This window comes from Mauremys reevesii, linkage group 3, assembly GCF_016161935.1.
Source record: "Mauremys reevesii isolate NIE-2019 linkage group 3, ASM1616193v1, whole genome shotgun sequence".
In the NCBI taxonomy this organism is placed as follows: domain Eukaryota; kingdom Metazoa; phylum Chordata; order Testudines; family Geoemydidae; genus Mauremys; species Mauremys reevesii.
The window spans coordinates 188,750,982-188,770,516 of record NC_052625.1 but is presented as its reverse complement, the minus strand read 5'-3'; the positions used below and the strand labels follow the sequence as shown (position 1 = coordinate 188,770,516).

Here is a 19,535-nt window from a genome sequence, read left to right as displayed (position 1 = left end):
TTTTTCTTTTTAGTGTTCTAACTGCACTATCAAGTCTATCATTGTTTGCTTTTGTCTTTGTTCTAGAGTTAGACAGAAAAATTCTCAGGGCGCACACTTTGTCTTTTTCTTTTAATTCAAATATCTTGTTTTATAATTTGAATTTTTCATTGTTCTTTCACAATGCTAGGCCTGTCTGTAAGATACTGTAGAGATTTTACTACCCATATATATTCCTTTTCTATAACACAGTGTCACCATTTTCCAATATCAACAAGAAAAAGAGAACAGAATTCAAATCAAGCTCAGGAAAGTGGAAAAAACAGGAATAAGCATACCAAAAATCACATAAGCCACACCATTTAAGGTTTGCCTTACATTCACAGAGACACCAGATGGCAGTATAACTCAAACATGAACTATCAGAAACAGACACCAACAAGTCTGTCTAAGCTTTGCTTTGTAAAACACTGCCACAAACCTCATGACAAATCAAAAATATGCTAGATAAGATAGTCTATTTTGAAAATGTATATAATAGAGTGAGATATCCTCCCTATTTGCACTATTTCAACCAAGATGTTCCCGATTACAAGTATATAGTGTAATGCATTGAGTTTCAAACTGTGGGACACATGAGGTTATAAAGGAATAAGAATTCCTCTCAATAGCTGCGTCTCCTGCTCCAATTCCTACTACTGCTGCCAGACTGGAAGAACAAGGAAGGAAGGAGGGATGAGGAGTGAGGGGGCGTGGCCTCTCTCTGTGCAGGTGGTGTGGGGGGTATTCCCACCTGTTTGCCTCTCAAGGCTGATGCACAAGCACCCCCATGGGAAGTGGTTACTCTGTCTGCACAGGCTCTTTCGCATGCATTCTGGGTATCACCCTAGAGCCAGAACAACCTGTGGCCTGTGGTAATTCTGGTGGTCCTAAGGGCAGGTGCATGAGGGTTACAGCACGTCTGCCTGTGTCTTGCTGTGGCCACCTGCCTGGACTATGTCCCAGGCAGGGGATGCTTGCAGGCCAGGGAGCAGGGGGTGCCTTGCCCAACAGGGGCTTCCAGTGTGCACATTTATCCTCTCCATTTCTCTTCTGTCACTGCCACTGTTTCATACCTACTCCCTCCTCTAAGCCATCCACTTGCCTATCTTATCACCTCCCTGGTTCCCTTTTCTCACTATGTCACCTTCATGTCTTCTTTCATGCTACCTCTTATGCAGGTATCTCTCTCCCTGAAAAACATGTCTATTTAAGCACGTTCCCCATTCCTTCCAACTGTTCCAACTGTCCAACTGCAACATGTTGCATCTTTGGGGAAACAAATGGTATCTCTGTATGTGTATGTTGGAGCCCCATCCTATTGTAAAAAAAATAATTAGCTGCTGGAAAATAAGCATTTATGGTAACTATTATATACCTAGAATCATAGAGTATCAGGGTTGGAAGGGACCTCAGGAGGTCATCTAGTCCAACCCCCTGCTCAAAGCAGGACCAATCCCCAACTAAATCATCCCAGCCAGGGCTTTGTCAAGCCTGACCTTAAAAACCTCTAAGGAAGGAGATTCTACCACCTCCCTAGGTAACCCATTCCAGTGCTTCAGCACCCTCCTAGTGAAAACGTTTTTCCTAATATCCAACCTAAACCTATCCCACTGCAACTTGAGACCATTGCTCCTTGTTCTGTCATCTGGTACCATTGAGAACAGTCTAGATTCTTCCTCTTTGGAACCCCCTTTCAGGTAGTTGAAAGCAGCTATCAAATCCCCCCTCATTCTTCTCTTCTGCAGACTACATAATCCCAGTCCCCTCAGCCTCTCCTCATAAGTCATGTGCTCCAGCTCCGTAATCATTTTTGTTGCCCTCCGCTGGACTCTTTCCAATTTTTCCACATCCTTCTTGTAGTTTGGGGCCCAAAACTGGACACAGTACTCCAGATGAGGCCTCACCAATGTCGACTATACTTTTGCATTGTATACAACGGGATATATTCATTATTTTGTTCTCAGAACATTTGGAGATCCAATATAGAATTCTATCCAACGGCACGCAAAATATGGTGGCCTGAGTGCTTGTTTGCATGAGGGCCATCTTTGAGTTACCAGGTCTCCGAGACCCAGATACACAAAGGGACTTAGGCATTGCAATGCCTAACGTTTAAGCTACCTAGGAATCACCAGAATAGCAATGGGATCTGCAAAGCCTGGATAGGGGCCCAGGCTCTGAACCAAAGAATGGGATCCACAAAATCCAGCATGCTATCCCATCAGAGATGTTGATGAAGGAGTGTGTCTTAAGCCTCTGCCCCTCTGATTGAGTCCAGCGCCAAAATCTGGGTTGCAGGGAGGCACCTATCTCCACCTGCAATTTGCAGCTGTGAACCCTCTTCTGAAGTATATTGTTTCTTGTGAGAATGAGTTAGGCAGGTATCAACCTTCACATAAAATGGCTGAAGGAGGAGGAGGAGGTAGTGGTGCTCTCCCCCATAACTTTTGGCACAGTTGTTGGAACAATCACACAAGATGTGGGAGAACCACGTTAAATTCCCCGGCACACACAATGAGGAGAAAGGAATTGAACATGGGGGTCTATCATCTCTACAGGGAGTGCCCTAACCACTAAGCTATGGGATAAGATATTCTAATGTGGGTCTCTTTCAATCTCTCCTTTTGAAGCTGTTCCATTTTGGATACATATTTAAATAGTCACTGCGCCACAGTGAGATAGCAAGAATGCCTATATAGCCTGATGGTTAGGGCCTCCATCTAAGAAATGGGAGACCCAAGGTGCAGTTCCCCTGCTTCAGTGGTTCTTTGGAGAATTAAAGGGGGACAGCTTCAATGAGAGAGAATGAGGTCCTACTATATCAGATCCCACAAGATAGGTGGGAGAATGCCTATTTCCATCTGGTTTGTGGATCATGCTGAGGTTTAGGCATGAGATAGGCATCTGGGAACCTGCCTGAGGCAGTGCACACACCCAGAACCAGAAACCGTAGGGGACTTTTACAGCAAAAATGTAGACACCGAGTGAGTTTAGGTGCTTTCAGGATAAGATGGCAACAAAATGGGGGCTTTGTAGATAGCAGTGGGGCCTAAAACTATGACTTAGGTGCCTAAATCCCTGATATAGGCACTGAAGTTCCTTTGTGGATCTTGCCCCAAGTGCCTCGGATGTGAAATTGCTAAATACCCTAGCCTTTCCACCCTTGCTTGTGTAGCCCTGAGGATTAATCTGTTGGTCTGTATAAAATGTCTTTTTGATAAAAATGTGTAGGCTGCATAGATTAATAGAATTTGCAATAGCTGTAAACGCAAGATACCTAGAAGCTTCTAAACCAGACATCCTGGCCTATTTCCTCTGTGATGCTGAAAGCAACCTTTAAGACCCTTACTCAGAAAAGTGATAATAGGAAACAAACCTACGCAAATTGTCTAGGGACTTTCTGAATATCTGCTAACCTTTCACCTAGTTAGGTGCAAAAGTAGGGTATTTCTGCCCACAAAATACAACAAGTCTACCACAAGATACGTAGATAGTTGTCATTAGTACGCACACAAAAGGTCAGCCTATGAAAACAGGTACCCTCACCTTTCCATGGGGGAAAGACAAATTTGGGCATAGGAGGAAGGATTTCTCCCTATAAAAGGTGTGATAATCCACCATTAGAGCAGGCGATACACCCATCCTTCTATTCTCATCGCCTCACCCTGCCTACACCTACGAAAGCTGTCAACTAATGATAAGTCGTAGTGTTCTATCCTTTCACAGCTGTAAGTATGAAATAATTCTTAATTTCTACTTCACCTCTAAAGCATCTATGCTAAGAAGGGTTTAATTCATAACCAGTTTCTTTATAACTATACTTCCTCTAGCAGAGGTGTGAAATTCACTCTAGTACTATTTGCTGCAAAGTGCATTAGAACTGTGTAATATCATATCATATCTCTTAAAGAACTGTGATATTTTGTAACTTTGTAATCAAACTGCTTTTTAACATTTTACATTTACTTCTTGTTTTATTGGTTTTAAATAAAAGGTCTTGTTTGACTAAACTTTGTCTCAGTGTAAATTCCTGTTATACCCCAATCTCCTTGTATTAAATTCTGTGAAGCCTGATTCAAGACGAACTTTTATCTTCTGATCACACATATTGGCGAGCCATACCCATATTATTAATATCTATTAATTATTACTAACATTCTTAATTAATTAGAAAATTAAGTATTAAGAAAACTAAATTAAGTGGATAAATTCCACTGTCCCTACTAACCCTCCCCAAATCAGGCAACACTTGGGAGCATCTGTGGTCACCAATTTGGGTTGGTGACATTTTTAAGATCAATTCAAACAGAAGATTAGCTCAGGTCTGCTACCAAATTAGACAGCCTCAAGATCATTTGCAACAAAAGTGAGAATGGATACTTCCACTGATGTTGGTTGACTGACAAAAGTGGCAAGGCAGTTTACAGAGTTTTTCCTTGTCTTTAAACCTAAAGATTTAATTTTCTGACTTGCCTTTTTGCTTGACCGCCACTTCCAAAGATCCTTAAGTGCCAGAATTCCTCTCCAATGAAATCCCCACATCCCCATTCTCTCTCCCCATCCCTATCCATCTTCAATGGAGAGCCCCTCTTCCACTCTCTCTCTGGCTCATCATTTATCCTAGCTAAGGATTGAACACAAGTTCCCTTGGGACATGGTTCAGGTTACTCCACTGTCAACCAGGGAGGATTACCAAAATCAGCAAGAGGTAATTCCCTCTATGGGGACTAATGCATATGCAATCATATGGTACTTGTCAGTTGAGTAAATTGCCACTTTCTCAAACATCGCCTTATGAATTGGCACATTATCTTAAGACCTCTCTCTTTTTTAAAAAAGGCATATTAAAATTAGGCTTATACAGTATTATTAATTACTTTAGTGAAGACAATTTTTATTTAAACAAGATAACACAGTTTACACACAAAATATATACTGAAAAACGTTTTCAGAAAATAAATGCACATAATTCTAACCAGATTTGAAATGTTGGTACTTATCCTTTTTCACATCATTTACCAACCACCTAAACCTAAGTGAACCTCAAAACGAAATTAATTATTCAAAATAATTTAGCCATGGCTTGCCATATCCAACACATCAAAACTCTGGAGATTTACTATGTGTATGACAGAGAGTAAACACAAGCTGTATTAATATATGCATGTATAAAATATTTGAGCATACTATGTTTTTTCTAACATAATACAACCATTTTGCTGTAATATGTATCTATCATCAATAGAAAATTAAACAATTATATTGTATAAGCAATACTAGGCAATATATACAAATTAAAAATATACACTCAAATGACTAGCAATAAAAAAGCTTTCTTATGATCAAATTTAATGAAACATAAGCTTCAGTTATATTTAGTATCAAGTTTGGTTAAAAGCCAATGGGAAAAATATTCTTTAGGATTTTCAGGCTTAAAAGTATGTCAATTCCTTTCAAATACAAACACCTGAAAAAAAGTTGATTAAGTTAAATTAAAGTGTTGCATTTTCTCCCTTCCAATACACAGCACAAATGCTACTGTAGCTGGGATAAAAGAGGAAAATTAATGAGAGCTGCACAAGAGTATGCAATGCCAAAGCATGGTCCAACACACTTAGGTATGGTATAAACCCTAAAATGGTTATAATCTAGATTTGGACTTAAAGGAGGTCCCTCCCCCACCCCGGTATTATACACACACACACACAAAAATACACACACACACAACACTTTTCCATGTTTGAAACTTTACTAAAGACATTCGGCAATCTTTTAAATTAAATTTACACACTTTCAATTTCTAGAACATTTGGTTGAAATTAATAAACATTTGGAACTGCTGTTTTACAATGGTTGTCATTTGTATGCAACACTTCATAATATTTGCTTGACGTATTAGAATTACTTACAAATAAATTGAAAAATGTGGCCACATTAACAATATTCTAATATTGAAAAAAAATCCAGTAGCCTACCATAATTAACAGTGAAATTAACAGCTGTAGATGTGGCCAGGTCCTGTTCAGCTTTACTTAACAAAAAAATCCCAACACAAACAAAAAAAGATGAAATTAAATGTGCTTATCCTTCCAACTTTGCAAACAAATACACATAATTCAAAATTACCTATGAATATAAAGAAATGATATAAAAATATAAGTTACTTTAACTATGAGGAAAATGATTTTTAAGATAGTCACAAGCAGATGCAAAATGTTTAATCAGATCCAAAGTAATACTATTGATATTCCATCATGCTACACACAAATTAACAATGATGAATTTCAACGTATGTTTTTACTTTGTTATTAACAGAATACTGTAGTTTAATCTAAGTTCTGAAATGGATTTTAGCATTTAAAAAGAATTTTAGACCTATTTTGAATAGTTTACCAATGGCAGCAAGAGAAGTTAAATTCTAGTTGATGTAATGAGAAGCTTTCATATCCTTTATTTTCCCCAGGTGGCAGGACATTATCCAATCCTTCTGTATCTAGAAAAATCTATAATTTCAGTATTTACATTTTTGGGGGGGAAATGTATATCCCATAATATCCAGTCCATATTTAACATACATTTCTTAAATCTTGCATGTGTATAATACAGCAGCTGCACTATTTGAAATGTCTATTAAAGATGAAACATTTTCCATTCTAATCTAACATTTTCACACACACTTAACTGTGAGACGATTTACACTTTTGGCCTAAAGTTCTTCATGCTGAGTCTCTGTCCAAATGTAAATTTTTTAGGGAAGTTTGAACAAAGTTTCTGCAACCATTCTGAAGGTATGAGGTGTTAATAAAAAAACCCAAAACAAAGAAAAAAAACAACATTTTTACCATAGTTATATTATTGGAAATGTCCATTTGTAAAGAGCTTTTAGCATCCTTACATGAGAACTGATATTACAAAACAATCATTTTCCGAAACTGTCCCCTTTTCCCCATGGAAGAAAAAAATCGAAAACTTCTAATATCCATCCCTTGTGTGCACGCAGTGTGTAGAGAAGTGGAAGTATGGAATTTGCGCGCACACACACACACACACACACACACACACACCATAAGGGCCAGGTAAAATTCTGGTCCCTACTTTGAGTAGGCAGAACCCCATTGCATGGTGCAAAGCCACTTTGCCCCCAACTCAAGCTTCTCCCTAAATGGCACCATCTAGCTCTTAAGACCTCATCCCAAACCAGGAGAAGTCAATGGAAGTCATTCCATTGAGTTTAATGTGTTGGTTCAGGCCCGTATTTACTGATCCTTCTTCTAGAAATAAGAAGCTGTTAGGCATTAAAATTATGTACCTTTCCTTCATTACAAAAATAATTTGGTTTCGTGCCTCTTTGTGATAAGCCTTCCTGGGTATATAAAAACAGAAATAAAGGCCACAATTTGCATTGGCATCAAAAGGGAAGTAAAACCTATTTGAAATCAGAATGAGGCCTAAAAGCTTTATAATGTAAATAAACGTAACTCTTGCAAACATATATTACAGAGCTGAGGTAAAAGTTCAATCTGTATTACTGTCCTGAAAAAAGTACTTTTAACACTGAAGCCTACTTACTATTCATATATTCTTTTGATGCCACCTCTTTACTAATCTTCATTTCCCTCATTCTGGTGTTCATGTCAGCAGAGTCACATGTCTCATTCATTGCTTCTGGAGGCAGATTTTCAGTAAGACTTTCTGTGGAAATGGTGTTACATTTCTTATCATCCGAAAATTGCATAAATAAATTTTTGTCACACTTAAGTTCATCGTTTGCAGTATTTTTGCCATAACTATATGAACTTGGTTTCTTCCAGGGACGTTTTCTAGAATGTGCTTTAGTGGTAGAATTACTTCTTGAAACTGTACCATGGGCATTTCTATGTTGCAGATCTGGTGTTTGCTGCTGTGCATTCTCTTTTTTACGTACCAAGAAACTCCTTTCAGTACAGCTATGTTTTGCTTCGGAAATTTGCAGAAAAAGTGATTGCTGTGCTTCACTTTGAAGTTGTGAACATGGTTCAATTGGTTTTGTATTATCATGTCCAAGAAGGCAGCATGTACTTTTACAGTAGATAGCATGACCAGCTGCAACCAAGGTATCTGCTAGATTACTCTGCTCACACAGAACATCTACCTCTAGTTTCATTCCAGAACCATACTGCTTAAACTGGAAAATCAGGCCTTGTTTACATAGAAATTCCTGAAACACAAGCTTAGCTTCATCACTCCAGTGTTCCCCTTTAGCAGGAATCACACCAGATAAGAAGCAAGAGTAAGATAATCGTGGTAAACAAATAAGTTCTTCTGGAACAACTTTCAGTTTGTCAATATCTGAGTAGGGAATATATGCAGGAAAGCCATAATCAATAAACATTAGAACAACAGACTGAGTTGAAATTTCAGAAACTTCTACCCTGTTCCACTGTGCTTCCAACCCAAACTTGATCAAACAACTTGCACCAGGAGTCACAAGGTCCTGTGGCAAAGTTGGCAAATTGCCTGGAAGGTCAGAAAGTAGCATAAACAAGGTTTTCATAGTGTCAAATAAGTCTTCTAATTGAATAGAGAAGTTTGAAGGATCAGTAACTGTAGTTGCAAATCCAAGGTATTGATTACCACTTTGGAGCAGTGCCCATGTAATTGAATTTATTCTAAAAGACAGTACAGATGTCTTAGAAGCCACGTTATTTGCACTTTCTGTACAATTAGGTTTGTTGATCTTGCCTTGCCCAGAGATCTGATTCAAATATTCCAAAAGTAGAATCCCATCTACTAAGATATCTACTTCCCAGATACAAGAAGATTCCAAGTATCTCAGAAACAGGAGCTTTATTTCACGATATGCAATTTTATTTATCACATAGTCACATGACATTTTACCTGAATTTTTAATCCAAATCCATTTACATAATATGGCTTGTTTAGGAATACACTTGATCTCATTACTGAGCATTTTTGTATTACGCAAGGATACCATTTCACATCTACCACGATCCATGAAGAAAACTAACATTTTCTCCTCACTAATTAGCTTCATCACTTTTGATCGGTACCACTTCAAGGTGTTTTTAGATTTTGTCAAGCATTCCAATCCTTCTTGAATATTTTCTACTGCAATCAAACGGTTTCTCTTTGCTTCTTTGGCAACCATTACATTTAAATCCGAAAATGTTTGCCTATTTCTCATTAATTTTACATGGAAATTTCTACATTTTGAAATATGAATTATTTCTGCCATTTCTAGTTGTCCAGGATTTAGCTCTTGGTTAGGGATTTTAGAGAGGATTTCAGAGTTGTTTCTAGTCTCAACAGCCTCATATTTGTTATGAACTCTAGAGTTCTTTCTTAGTTCCTCATCTTCAGGATCTGCATTTGTGACTGGAATGTCTTGTTCTGTATTAGTTTCCATATTTAGCATTGGTGTGTTCTGTAATCCTGAGCTGTCATGTCTCTGCATTAACTCATTAACCACAGACTTTCCATCACAAATTATATCTACCTCCCACTGTTGTTCATGTTTTTGCAAAAATACACAAGTAATTTGTTTATCATTTACTTTTCTGGAAAAGTAGAACATATCATTGCTGCTCCAGCTTCTATCAGGATGAGTACTTTTTACTCTACTAAGGAAACAATGGATACTGAACCTTGGCAAAGTTAAGAACTTTCCTTGAATTTTGTAGATTTTTGATGGACTCACAACTGCTGTATTACCATAGTCAATGAATTCTACCTCATAGGATTTTCCTGATCTAACTGTTTTAATAACTGCTCTATATAAGAAACAATCAATTACATATTCTGCTAAAACAAGATCCCCTGCCACAAGTTCATTCAGGTAATTTTCATGGTCTACATTTATTTTTCCTTCGTTTAGTTCTTCTGCAAGTTGAATGATTACGTTTTCATCCTCTGCGAGCTGAATATAGAAACTAGATGGGCTATTTATATTGGAAATGTACCCTGCTAACTGAGAATTCAGCTCAATGTTACGTGGAGGAAGACTGATATATTTGGGTCTACTTACCCTACCTTCTTGTTGACCTGTATAATTTAGTTTGTTGGTGCAAAATTCAGTCATAATATTTACAGGTATTTCCTGCAAATTGAAAACAGGGCAAAGTAGAGATTCAGGAGTAAATATTCCATCTGCATTTTTCTCTTTGTGTTCCAAAGATATATTCATAACATTTTTACAAACTGGCTCTTTATTGCCATGGAATGTTGGTAGCATAAAGGGCATACTGCACAATTTTTGTGGAACAAGCACAGTTTGTTCTTTATCTTCAGAAGCCTCTTGAACACCAGTCTGAAAAGATACATCACGTACTTCAGGTTTTATTTCAGTTTTCAAGGCAATTCTCTCAGTATTTTTATCTTTTGTTTTATTACCTTCATCAGGTTTTACTTTGTGTACTTCCCTACTATTTTCAGCAGACTGCTCTGTACAACTTTTCACATGCTCCAATTCCTCTGTGTACTTTTTCCCATTCTCAGACAATAATTGTAGAATTTTCTGATTTATCTGGATATGTCCATCATATAGCTTCACACCAATCTGGCCATCTGACTCTCTGGATACTACTACTGCCTTCAATGGTTTACCCATGAAATTCTCCTCAAACCATTTATTGACTTCTACTGGAATTTCTCTCTCTCTAAGATCTGACAGATAACATTTAATGGCTTGCATGGGTGTCAATAGTAAATCTGTGGCATGATCTGGAATAGGCATCAGTTTGTCTCTCACTACCATCTGTTTATTCCCAAAGTCCACAAAATAGGCCAGTACATAGGATGATGATCCCATGGAAGATGCCAAAGCTCTGTAAAAAGGACCATCTTCAAAATATTGCGCTATGCATAATCGTATTTTTCTCGGGTCATATTCTGAACTGTTTGGTAGGTTACTAATCTCTGCAATCTTCTTCATCAATTTGTCTATAATTTCAGTGTTACGATTAAGCTGGCAATAAAATTTTGCAGGGCTGTATATATGCGTTATATATACTTCCTCTTCACTTCCAATTTTTATATTAAAAGATGAGTAGCAAAAACTATACAGAAAAACTGATTGTTTAAGTGCTTTTGTGAATCCAAAAAATTGGGACTGGCCATGGCCATGCTCCATGAGAAACTGCTGTGCACCAATAAATGGAGTCTGTAAATCAACTAAATTACACAAGCAGTTAGGCCTTATAAGAATTAGAGCATAAATGATGCAAGTCAATAGCCCACTGGAAGCAGAAATGAAGTCTCCAAAATCCTTACATGCCTCTTTAGTCCAAATGAATGGATAAAATAGTGAGAGTTCATTTATGTTCTTAAGACTACATGTAAAAGCTTGACTTTCCAAAGTTAAAAAATCTGGAAGAATAGCTTGAATATCCTTAAGTAAAACTCTTTCCTGATTACCATAGTCTACAAATATCACATCAACTTCATTTCTGGATACTTGTTTCAGAAAAGCTGCTCTGTACCACTTTCCATCCTTGGAGTGTTTTGCAACACAGGCAATCTGGCCAGTTTTATAGGGATTGCTATGCACTTCATAATAACTCTGAATTTGCTCCATTAAATTCATTAGTTCTGATAATTTGCTTTGCAACTGACAAAAAAAATGGGATGGAGAAATAATATGAGAACATATGACATCAAGAACTGCTCCTGGTTTGAACATTAACTCTTTATAAGAGCTCATATGGTCACTTCTCCCAGATATTATATAATGCTTTCTGGAAAGAGTACTTTCCCAATTTGGAAAAGATTCAAGAGATTCTCTTGCCACAGAAAAAGTGTTTAATAACTGTTTGTTGTGATAGATACTTCTAGTTGCTGATACTTTACTTTTAGGTATAACGTATGTACCTTGTGTATTTATATATTTTTTGTTATTGTTTTTTGAATTTAGGCCTTTAGAATTTTTCACAAAGTTCAAAAGAGAATCCGGTTGCACTTCCCAGTACTCAGCATATCCAGCCTGAACCATATGCGTGACAACATCTATTTGTTCCAAGCCATCCATAAATTGTGCATTAACAATGTACTTGCCATTTTGCTTTGCAATGACATAAAGCAAGAGCTGTTTGTCAAATACAACCTTTTTAAAGAAATCTGTTTCTTTTTTAACCCATACATCCTCAATGGGAAATGCATGAGCAAGTGCACAATGCATGGCAAGTGCTGGTAATTTACAAAACTCTGGAAGCAAAGTTTTCACATCATGAACGGGTACAGTATCTGTATTTCCAAAATCCAAAAAATAAACATTAATGTTTACACCTTCCACTTCAGTGATAAGTCCTCGATAGTACTCCATGTCTTTGCTATACCGGGCACAGCAGAGTAACCCAGGCTTTGGGTTTTCAACAATCTTATCATAAACTCCATAGCTATTATACACATCTGCAATATTTTTCATCAAGGTTTGAAACTCATTGTTGTAGTTATTAGTTTGAATCCAGAAGTTTGATGGATTCAACACATATTCGACAAAAGCAACATGAACGGAATCTATTTTCATTTCTACTGTTTTGCAATAGATTGATAAAGAAGGGTCCTTTTCAATTAAGCAGTTTCCCATTTGTTCTGTGTTTCCAATCAAACTCTCAACTGAAACACAGATCTCTTCATAAGCTTTGATATCTCCAAGTATATTAGTGACATCTGTACTAGAAACTAGGGAACATGCTTGAATTACCTCATTCACCTGTTGTGGATATTTAGCATTAACTTCAGATTCTTGACTATATAATGTAACATAATACAAACATTCATTGGCATTGAACAAATCAATGCTGGCATACACAGCAGTCTGTCCTAACAAGGCCTGTTTAAATTCTTTTAGTTGAGAATTTCTTTTTACAGCTTCACTCTGATCACTGAAACATGACAGTGCACACTGAAATGAAATCATTGGTAAGGAAGTGAATTCTGGTTGAAGTTTCAGAACGTGATTGGAAGGCACAACTTCACTGTTGCCAAAATCCATGAACCAGACCTTTACTTGGTCATCAGAGAGGAGCTGCTGTATCACTCCCCGGTGCCACTGTCCTTTTTGTCTTTTTGCAGCACAGAGAGCTCCAAAACTATCACAAGATGGAACATTTTCCCTACTGACAGCTTCATAATGCAAAGTCATTGTTGTGGTCAAGTCTTCTAGCCCTTTCTGCCATTTTAGCATCTGACAATAAAATTTGCTTGGACTGATTGCAAGAGTTATTTTTACCTTCTCTACACTGCCAACAGATAAAGAAGGCAGGAATCTATCCAGAATTGGCTGAAATACTGGTAGATTTTCAGCATTGCTGAAAGAGGATGACTCTGGCCTTGTGTACTTCTGTTGCAGCAAATCTGGCATGTGTTTGCAAAGAAGCTCTTGGGGTAATTCCTTTAACATTTCTACAATAAGACGAAACGAATATCCATCAACAAGTTTTCCTAATTGCAGTTCAAGAACATCGCTAGTGACTTTCGGTACTTCCAGGAGAAACAATTGGTATGGTAAAATGGCTTGCACGTGACCTTTAATCTGTAATCCTATTAGAGAAGAAAAATAATTTAGAGCTTTTGGACCCCATTTTTCCCCAACTGGAAGTATGTTTGCAAAAACACCACACACCACCTTTGGAGGCAGCTGGAACCATTCACCACATGCAGAAGAAACATTTATTTCATTAACTATTAGCACTTTCCCAATGTCTATGAGAAACACTTCACAGATTTCCCCTCTCTTTTCCAGCACTCTTCCTCTATGCCATTCTCTATTTATGTCCTCCACCAAACAAAACTCGCCAATGCCAATACCGTCCTTTACTTTGGATACATGCTGTATTTCCTTTTGCAATATGTGGTAATCAAAGTCGTATTCTGTATTATATTTCCCCTGAAATGTCACAAGTACTTCCTTTGGATGGCACTCTACGTGAGTTACCTTCAGATCCATGTCTAAAAATTTTGGTGGTGGAGACAAAGAATCCATTGTCTACAAAATAAAAAGATCAGTTTTGATAATCATCTAGTTTTCAATTCACTTTTACATTAACCGTGTTTAATTTCTTAAAGCAATTTGTATTCAGTATATCTTTAACAGTGCATTTTGCACAAAATAAATAAATACAATAAACGTTTACTGATCTTAATTCTAATTTTTCCACTTCTCTAGGTACATTTGGCACAACTCTCCCTCAGATGTTGTCTGCATGTGCTCCTCACAGACAAAGAGTGCGTCCTGGACTTACTATTGTGCTTTCTGACTTACTTTATCACCCTACATGAAGCAATCCACAGTGGTCCTCAAAGAGACAAAAATTCCTCATCTCTATTCATTTTATAACAGACACATTTGCAAAACAAGAACACAGGAGGCTCAGTATTTCTGCACAAAACAAGAAGTGGAAGTGACATTTCTCTGTCATTCATGTTATCTCTGTTAATTCTACAACTGGACTGCCTTTCACTCTGCAGGTAGTCTGGAGACATTCCAGAGCTTTAACAGTGGGACTCAAGAGCTGAACCCCCACATACCTGACAGCTCATCTGAAGGTTTGACTCTGTCGAGAAGACAAATCACAAAGATTCAGTGCTCTGTTTGAACAACCTTTTTGTTATTTACACTGAGGTATGCCCCCCCTCCCCTTCCACTTCTTGCTATTAGCTTTATTTGAGGGATTTTTATTTCCCCAAGACAAACATCTCTCTCTCTCCCCGCCCCTTTCCTCCTTCTCCTTCAGCAGGATCAATCTGTGGTCCTGTGCTTACCTCTTTTGATGGAATTACAACTTTTAGTATAGCTGCAAATGTGTTATTCTTTATAATGTACTTCTCATGTCTTTTTGGAGAAATAATTGGAAGTCACAGTTCTACCAAAGGAAAAAAAGGTTTTATGTTAATTATATGTTGAATGCCTCCTTTATTGTACTTACTTGTAGTACTCCATAACAGTGGATTTTATAAAAAAATTAAATATTTTCACATCACTTTTAAACAAAATGCCCTGACCTACATTTAACCAAGTCTCCAAGGTTCAGACTGACTAGAGCTTTATTCAAATGTAATGCAACTGATCTGACTTCACATTCTTTGAATCAATATCATGCCCCTGCAGTTTCACACCACCACCATCACATGCCTATATGCTAAATATGATATTCCGGTTAATAATTAACGATAGGCAGATTGTCAAACACATTCGCCCACTGTCCAAGAGCAAGCTGATAGGAATCAATCCCTGTCAAGCTGAGGCTTAGTTTCTCAGAAACTAAGCTTTTCATTTTTTAAAAATATGTATTTCTAGCTCTTAAGGAGGAAGGTAACATAAGAACACAAGAATGCCCAATACCAGTGATTCATCTGGCCCAGCATCCTGTGGTCAGTGGTCAGGCCAGATACTTGAGAAGGCATGAAGAGAACAGGGCAATTATTGAGTGATTCTCTGGCCTGGTCTACACTAGGCGTTTAAATCGGTTTTAGGAGCGTAAAACCGATTTCACACTAGCAGGCACCTTATATCGATTTTAATGGCTCTTTAAACGGTTTCTGTACTCCTCCCTAACGAGGAGTAACGCTAGTATCGGTATTAACATATCGGATTAGGTTAGTGTGACGCTGATCGACGGTATTGGCCTCCGAGCTATCCCACAGTGCACCAGGGACCGCTCTGGACCGCAATCTGAACTCGGATGCAGTGGTCAGGTAAACAGGAAAAGCCCCGCGAACTTTTGAATATTTCCTGTTTGCCCAGCGTGGAGCTCCGATCAGCACGGGTGGCGATGCAGTCCGAAATCAAAATAAAAGAGCTCCGCATGGACCATGCGGATGTGAGGGCAGGCAAATCCGTTCTATCCGTTCTATCAGCGCTCCGTTAGAATCCTTTTTTAAAAATCTCCAGACAGACGCCAAAGCAGGGACTCAGCGCACTGCAGCGTGACAAGCGTAACGGAAAGCCAAAGAATCAAATGGATGCGCATGGACTGGAGGACTGAAGCTATCCCACAGTTCCTGCAGCCTCCTAAAATTATTTGCATTCTTGGCTGAGCTCCAAATGCTTCTAGGGTCAAACACAGTGCCCGCGGGTCAGGGCATAGCTTGGCACTCTACTCACCCACTCCCCACCCACCCAAAGGTAAAACAATCCTCTGACTCTTTTACATGTCACCCTATCTTTACTGAATGCTGCAGATAGACGCGATAGTGCAGCACTCAACACCAACATCCTTGCTCCCCCCCACCCCGTCATGGGCGGCTGATGGTACAAAAAGATGGAAATCCATCCTCATCATCAGCATAAGCTGATCGTACAAAATGATGGAAATCTATCCTCATGATCAGCTTCAGCTGATGGGACAAAAGGACTGGTAAATCAGCCTATTGGCCCTAATTTTTCTGGTGGATGGATGGTGCAATATGGCTGGTAACCATCCTCATCATAGCAACAGGGGGCTGAGCTCCATCAGCCCCCACCCTTCATGTGTAAAGAAAAGATTCAGTTGCCCCTGGACTAGCAGTGGGATGCTGGGCTTCTCTCCTACACACTGCTTAATGTCCTGTCTGGACTATCATAGCAGCTGGAGGCTGCCTTCCACTCATTTCTCACTAACAAGTCAGTGTGTCTTATTCCTGCATTCTTTATTAATTCATCACACAAGTGGGGGGACAATGCTACGGTAGCCAAGAAAGGCTGGGGGAAGAACGGAATCAACAGGTGGGGTTGTTACAGGAGCACCCCCTGTGAATAGCATACAGATAATTTCTGCTCTGACACAGAGCAGGTGGTTCTCTAGCACACTTGCCTATATTAGGCAGCACAGATTCTATTTTTAGATACCAAAAGGAGGGATTGACTCAGGAGTCATTCCCAATTTTCCCCCTGGCTGATCGGCCAGGGCACTTATGACAGCAGCCAATGGTACAAAACGATGGAAGGTACAATATGGCTAGTAACCACTCTTGGCTTTTGCGCCTGGCTGATTGACCAGGGCACTAGCAGCAAATGGTACAAAAAGACTGGTAGCCATGATCATCCTCAGTTCCAATTTATGGAAGGGTTTGGATGGTGCAATATGGCTAGTAACCATCTCTGCTGTCATGCAAAAGCAAAAGCATGCTTCTGTGTAGCGCTGCTGAATCGCCTCTGCATCTAGTACACATACGGTGAGAGTCACAAACGGCAAAATAAGCTCCATGATTGCCATGCTATGGCATCTGCCAGGGCAATCCAGGGAAAAAGGCGAAATGCTTGTCTGCGTTGCTTTCCCAGACGAAGGAGTGACTGACGACATTTACCCAGAACCACACAATGATTTTTGCCCCATCAGGCACTGGGATCTCAACCCGAAGTTCCAAGGGGGGAACTATGGGATAGCTAGGGAATAGCTACCCACAGTGCAACACTCCAGAAATCGACGCTAGCCTCGGACCATGGACGACACCACCGATTTAATGTGTTTAGTGGATTTTATAAAATCTGTTTTACAAAACCGGTTTATGCAAATTCGGAATAGTCCCGTAGTGTAGACGTACCCTCTGTCATCCAGTCCCAGCTTTCGAGGTTTAGGGACTCCCAAGCATGGGGCTGCATCCCAGACCCTCCTGACTAAAGCCATTAATGGACTTATCTTCCATGGACTTATTTCTTTTTTGAACCCAGTTATACTTTTTTGGCTTTCACAGCACCCCCTGGAAATGAGTTCCACAGTCTGACTGTGAGTTGTGTACACCATAGATTTTTATAATGGCATTATGATTTTTTTTCCATCTTAGCTATCCCTTTTCTAATAGTTCCTAACATTCTGCTAGCTTTATTGCTTGCTGCTTGACTTGGAGAAGATGTTTTCAGGGAACTATCCACAATGACTCCAAGATCTCTTTCTTGACTGGTACTGTAACGGCTAATTTAGAGCATGTCATTTTGTATGTATACTTGGGATTACGCTTTCCAATGTACATTACTTTGAATTTAATGCCAAACTTAATCGGCCATTTTGTTGCCCACTCACCCAGTTTTGTAAGATCCCTCCACAGTAAGCTTTTATCTTAACTATCTTGAGTAATTTTGTATCATTTGCAAACTTTGCCACCTCACTATTTAGCCCTTTTTCCAGTTCATTTATGAGTATGTTGAACAGCACTGGTCCCGGTACAGATTCTTAAGGGCTGCCCTATTTACCTCTCTCCACTGTAAAAACTGACTATTTCCTACCTTTTGTTTCCTAGCCTTTAACCCAGCCTTACTGAGCCACAAGAGGCCCTTCCCCCCCATCCTATGACTGCTTACTTTGCTTATAAGCCTTTGGTGAAGGATCTTGTTAAAGGCTTTCTAAAAGTCCAAGCACACTATGTCCACTGGATCACCCTTGTCCACATACTTGCTGACCCACTCAAAAAATTTCAAAAGATTGGTGAACCATGAGTTCCTTTTACAAAAGCTATATTGACTCTTTCCCAACATATCATGTTCATCTATATGTCTGATAATTATATTATTTACTGTAGTTTCAACTAAATTGTCTGATACTAAATTTAGGCTTATCGGCCTGTAATTAACAGGATCACCTGCGGAGCCTCTTTTTTAAAAAAATCAACATTACATTAGCTATTTTCCAGCCATCTAGTAGAAAGACTGATTTAAGTGATAGGTTACATTTCAGTTAGTAGCTCTGCAATTTCACATCTGAGTTACTTCAGACCTCTTGGGATAATACCATCTGGTCTGGGTGACTTATTACTGTTTAATGTATCTATTTGTTCCAAAATCTCTATTCAACACCTCAATATGGGACAGTTCCTCAGATTTATCACCTAAAAAGAATGGCTTGGTGTGGGAATCTCCCTCACATCCTCTACAGTGAAGACTAATACAAATAATTAATTTAGCTTCTGTGCAATGACCTTTTTACGGATACAGACTAAAACTACTGCTACTCTGAAAGTTGTCTTTCTTGAGTGCTACTTTAGCACCTTGATTGTCCGGTGGCCCTACTGATTGTTTGGCAGGCTTCCTGCTTCCAAAGTACTTTAAAAAATTTGGCTGTTAGTCTGTGCACCTTTTGGCCCGCTTAATTACATTTTTACACTTGACTTGCCAGAGTTTATGCTCCTTTCTATTTTCCTCAGTGGGATTTGACTTCCAATTTTTAAAGGATATCTTTTTGTCTCTAAATGGCTCTTATACTCTGCTGTTTAGCTATGGTGACATTATTTTGGTCCTCTATGTTTTTATTATTAATTTATTATTATTATTATTAATATTTGGGGTATATAATTAGTTTGAGTCTCTACTAAGCTGTTTTTTTAAAAGTTTCCATGCCACTTGCATTTCATTCTGATGACTGTCCCTTTTAATTTTCATTTAACTAGCTTCCTCAATTTTGTGTTGTTCCCCCTTTTGAAGTTAAATGGTACTGTGGGGGGTTTCTTTGTTATTTTGCTCCCTGCAAGTATGTTAAATATAACTACATTATAGTCACTATTACTGAGCAGTTCAGCTACATTCACCTCTTGGACCAGATCCTGTGCTC

General features: G+C 38.7%; 1 protein-coding gene across 14 annotated transcripts in view; it reads right to left on the bottom strand.

Annotated features, from left to right (window-relative positions):
• Positions 1-5,749: 5,749 nt before the first annotated feature.
• Positions 5,750-19,535, bottom strand: part of TDRD15 (tudor domain containing 15) — a 60,321-nt gene continuing 46,535 nt past the window's right edge. For 13 of the 14 annotated variants that reach the window (XM_039532185.1, XM_039532180.1, XM_039532182.1 and 10 more), the window contains 2 exons: positions 14,779-14,879; positions 5,750-14,002 (listed from right to left, as the gene is read on the bottom strand). In XM_039532185.1, coding sequence (XP_039388119.1) covers positions 7,583-13,999 — 6,417 coding nt within the window. In that variant the 5' untranslated portion in view covers positions 14,000-14,002; positions 14,779-14,879 and the 3' untranslated portion in view covers positions 5,750-7,582. The remainder of the gene's footprint in view (positions 14,003-14,778; positions 14,880-19,535) is intronic. The other variant, XM_039532190.1, reaches the window with a different exon arrangement.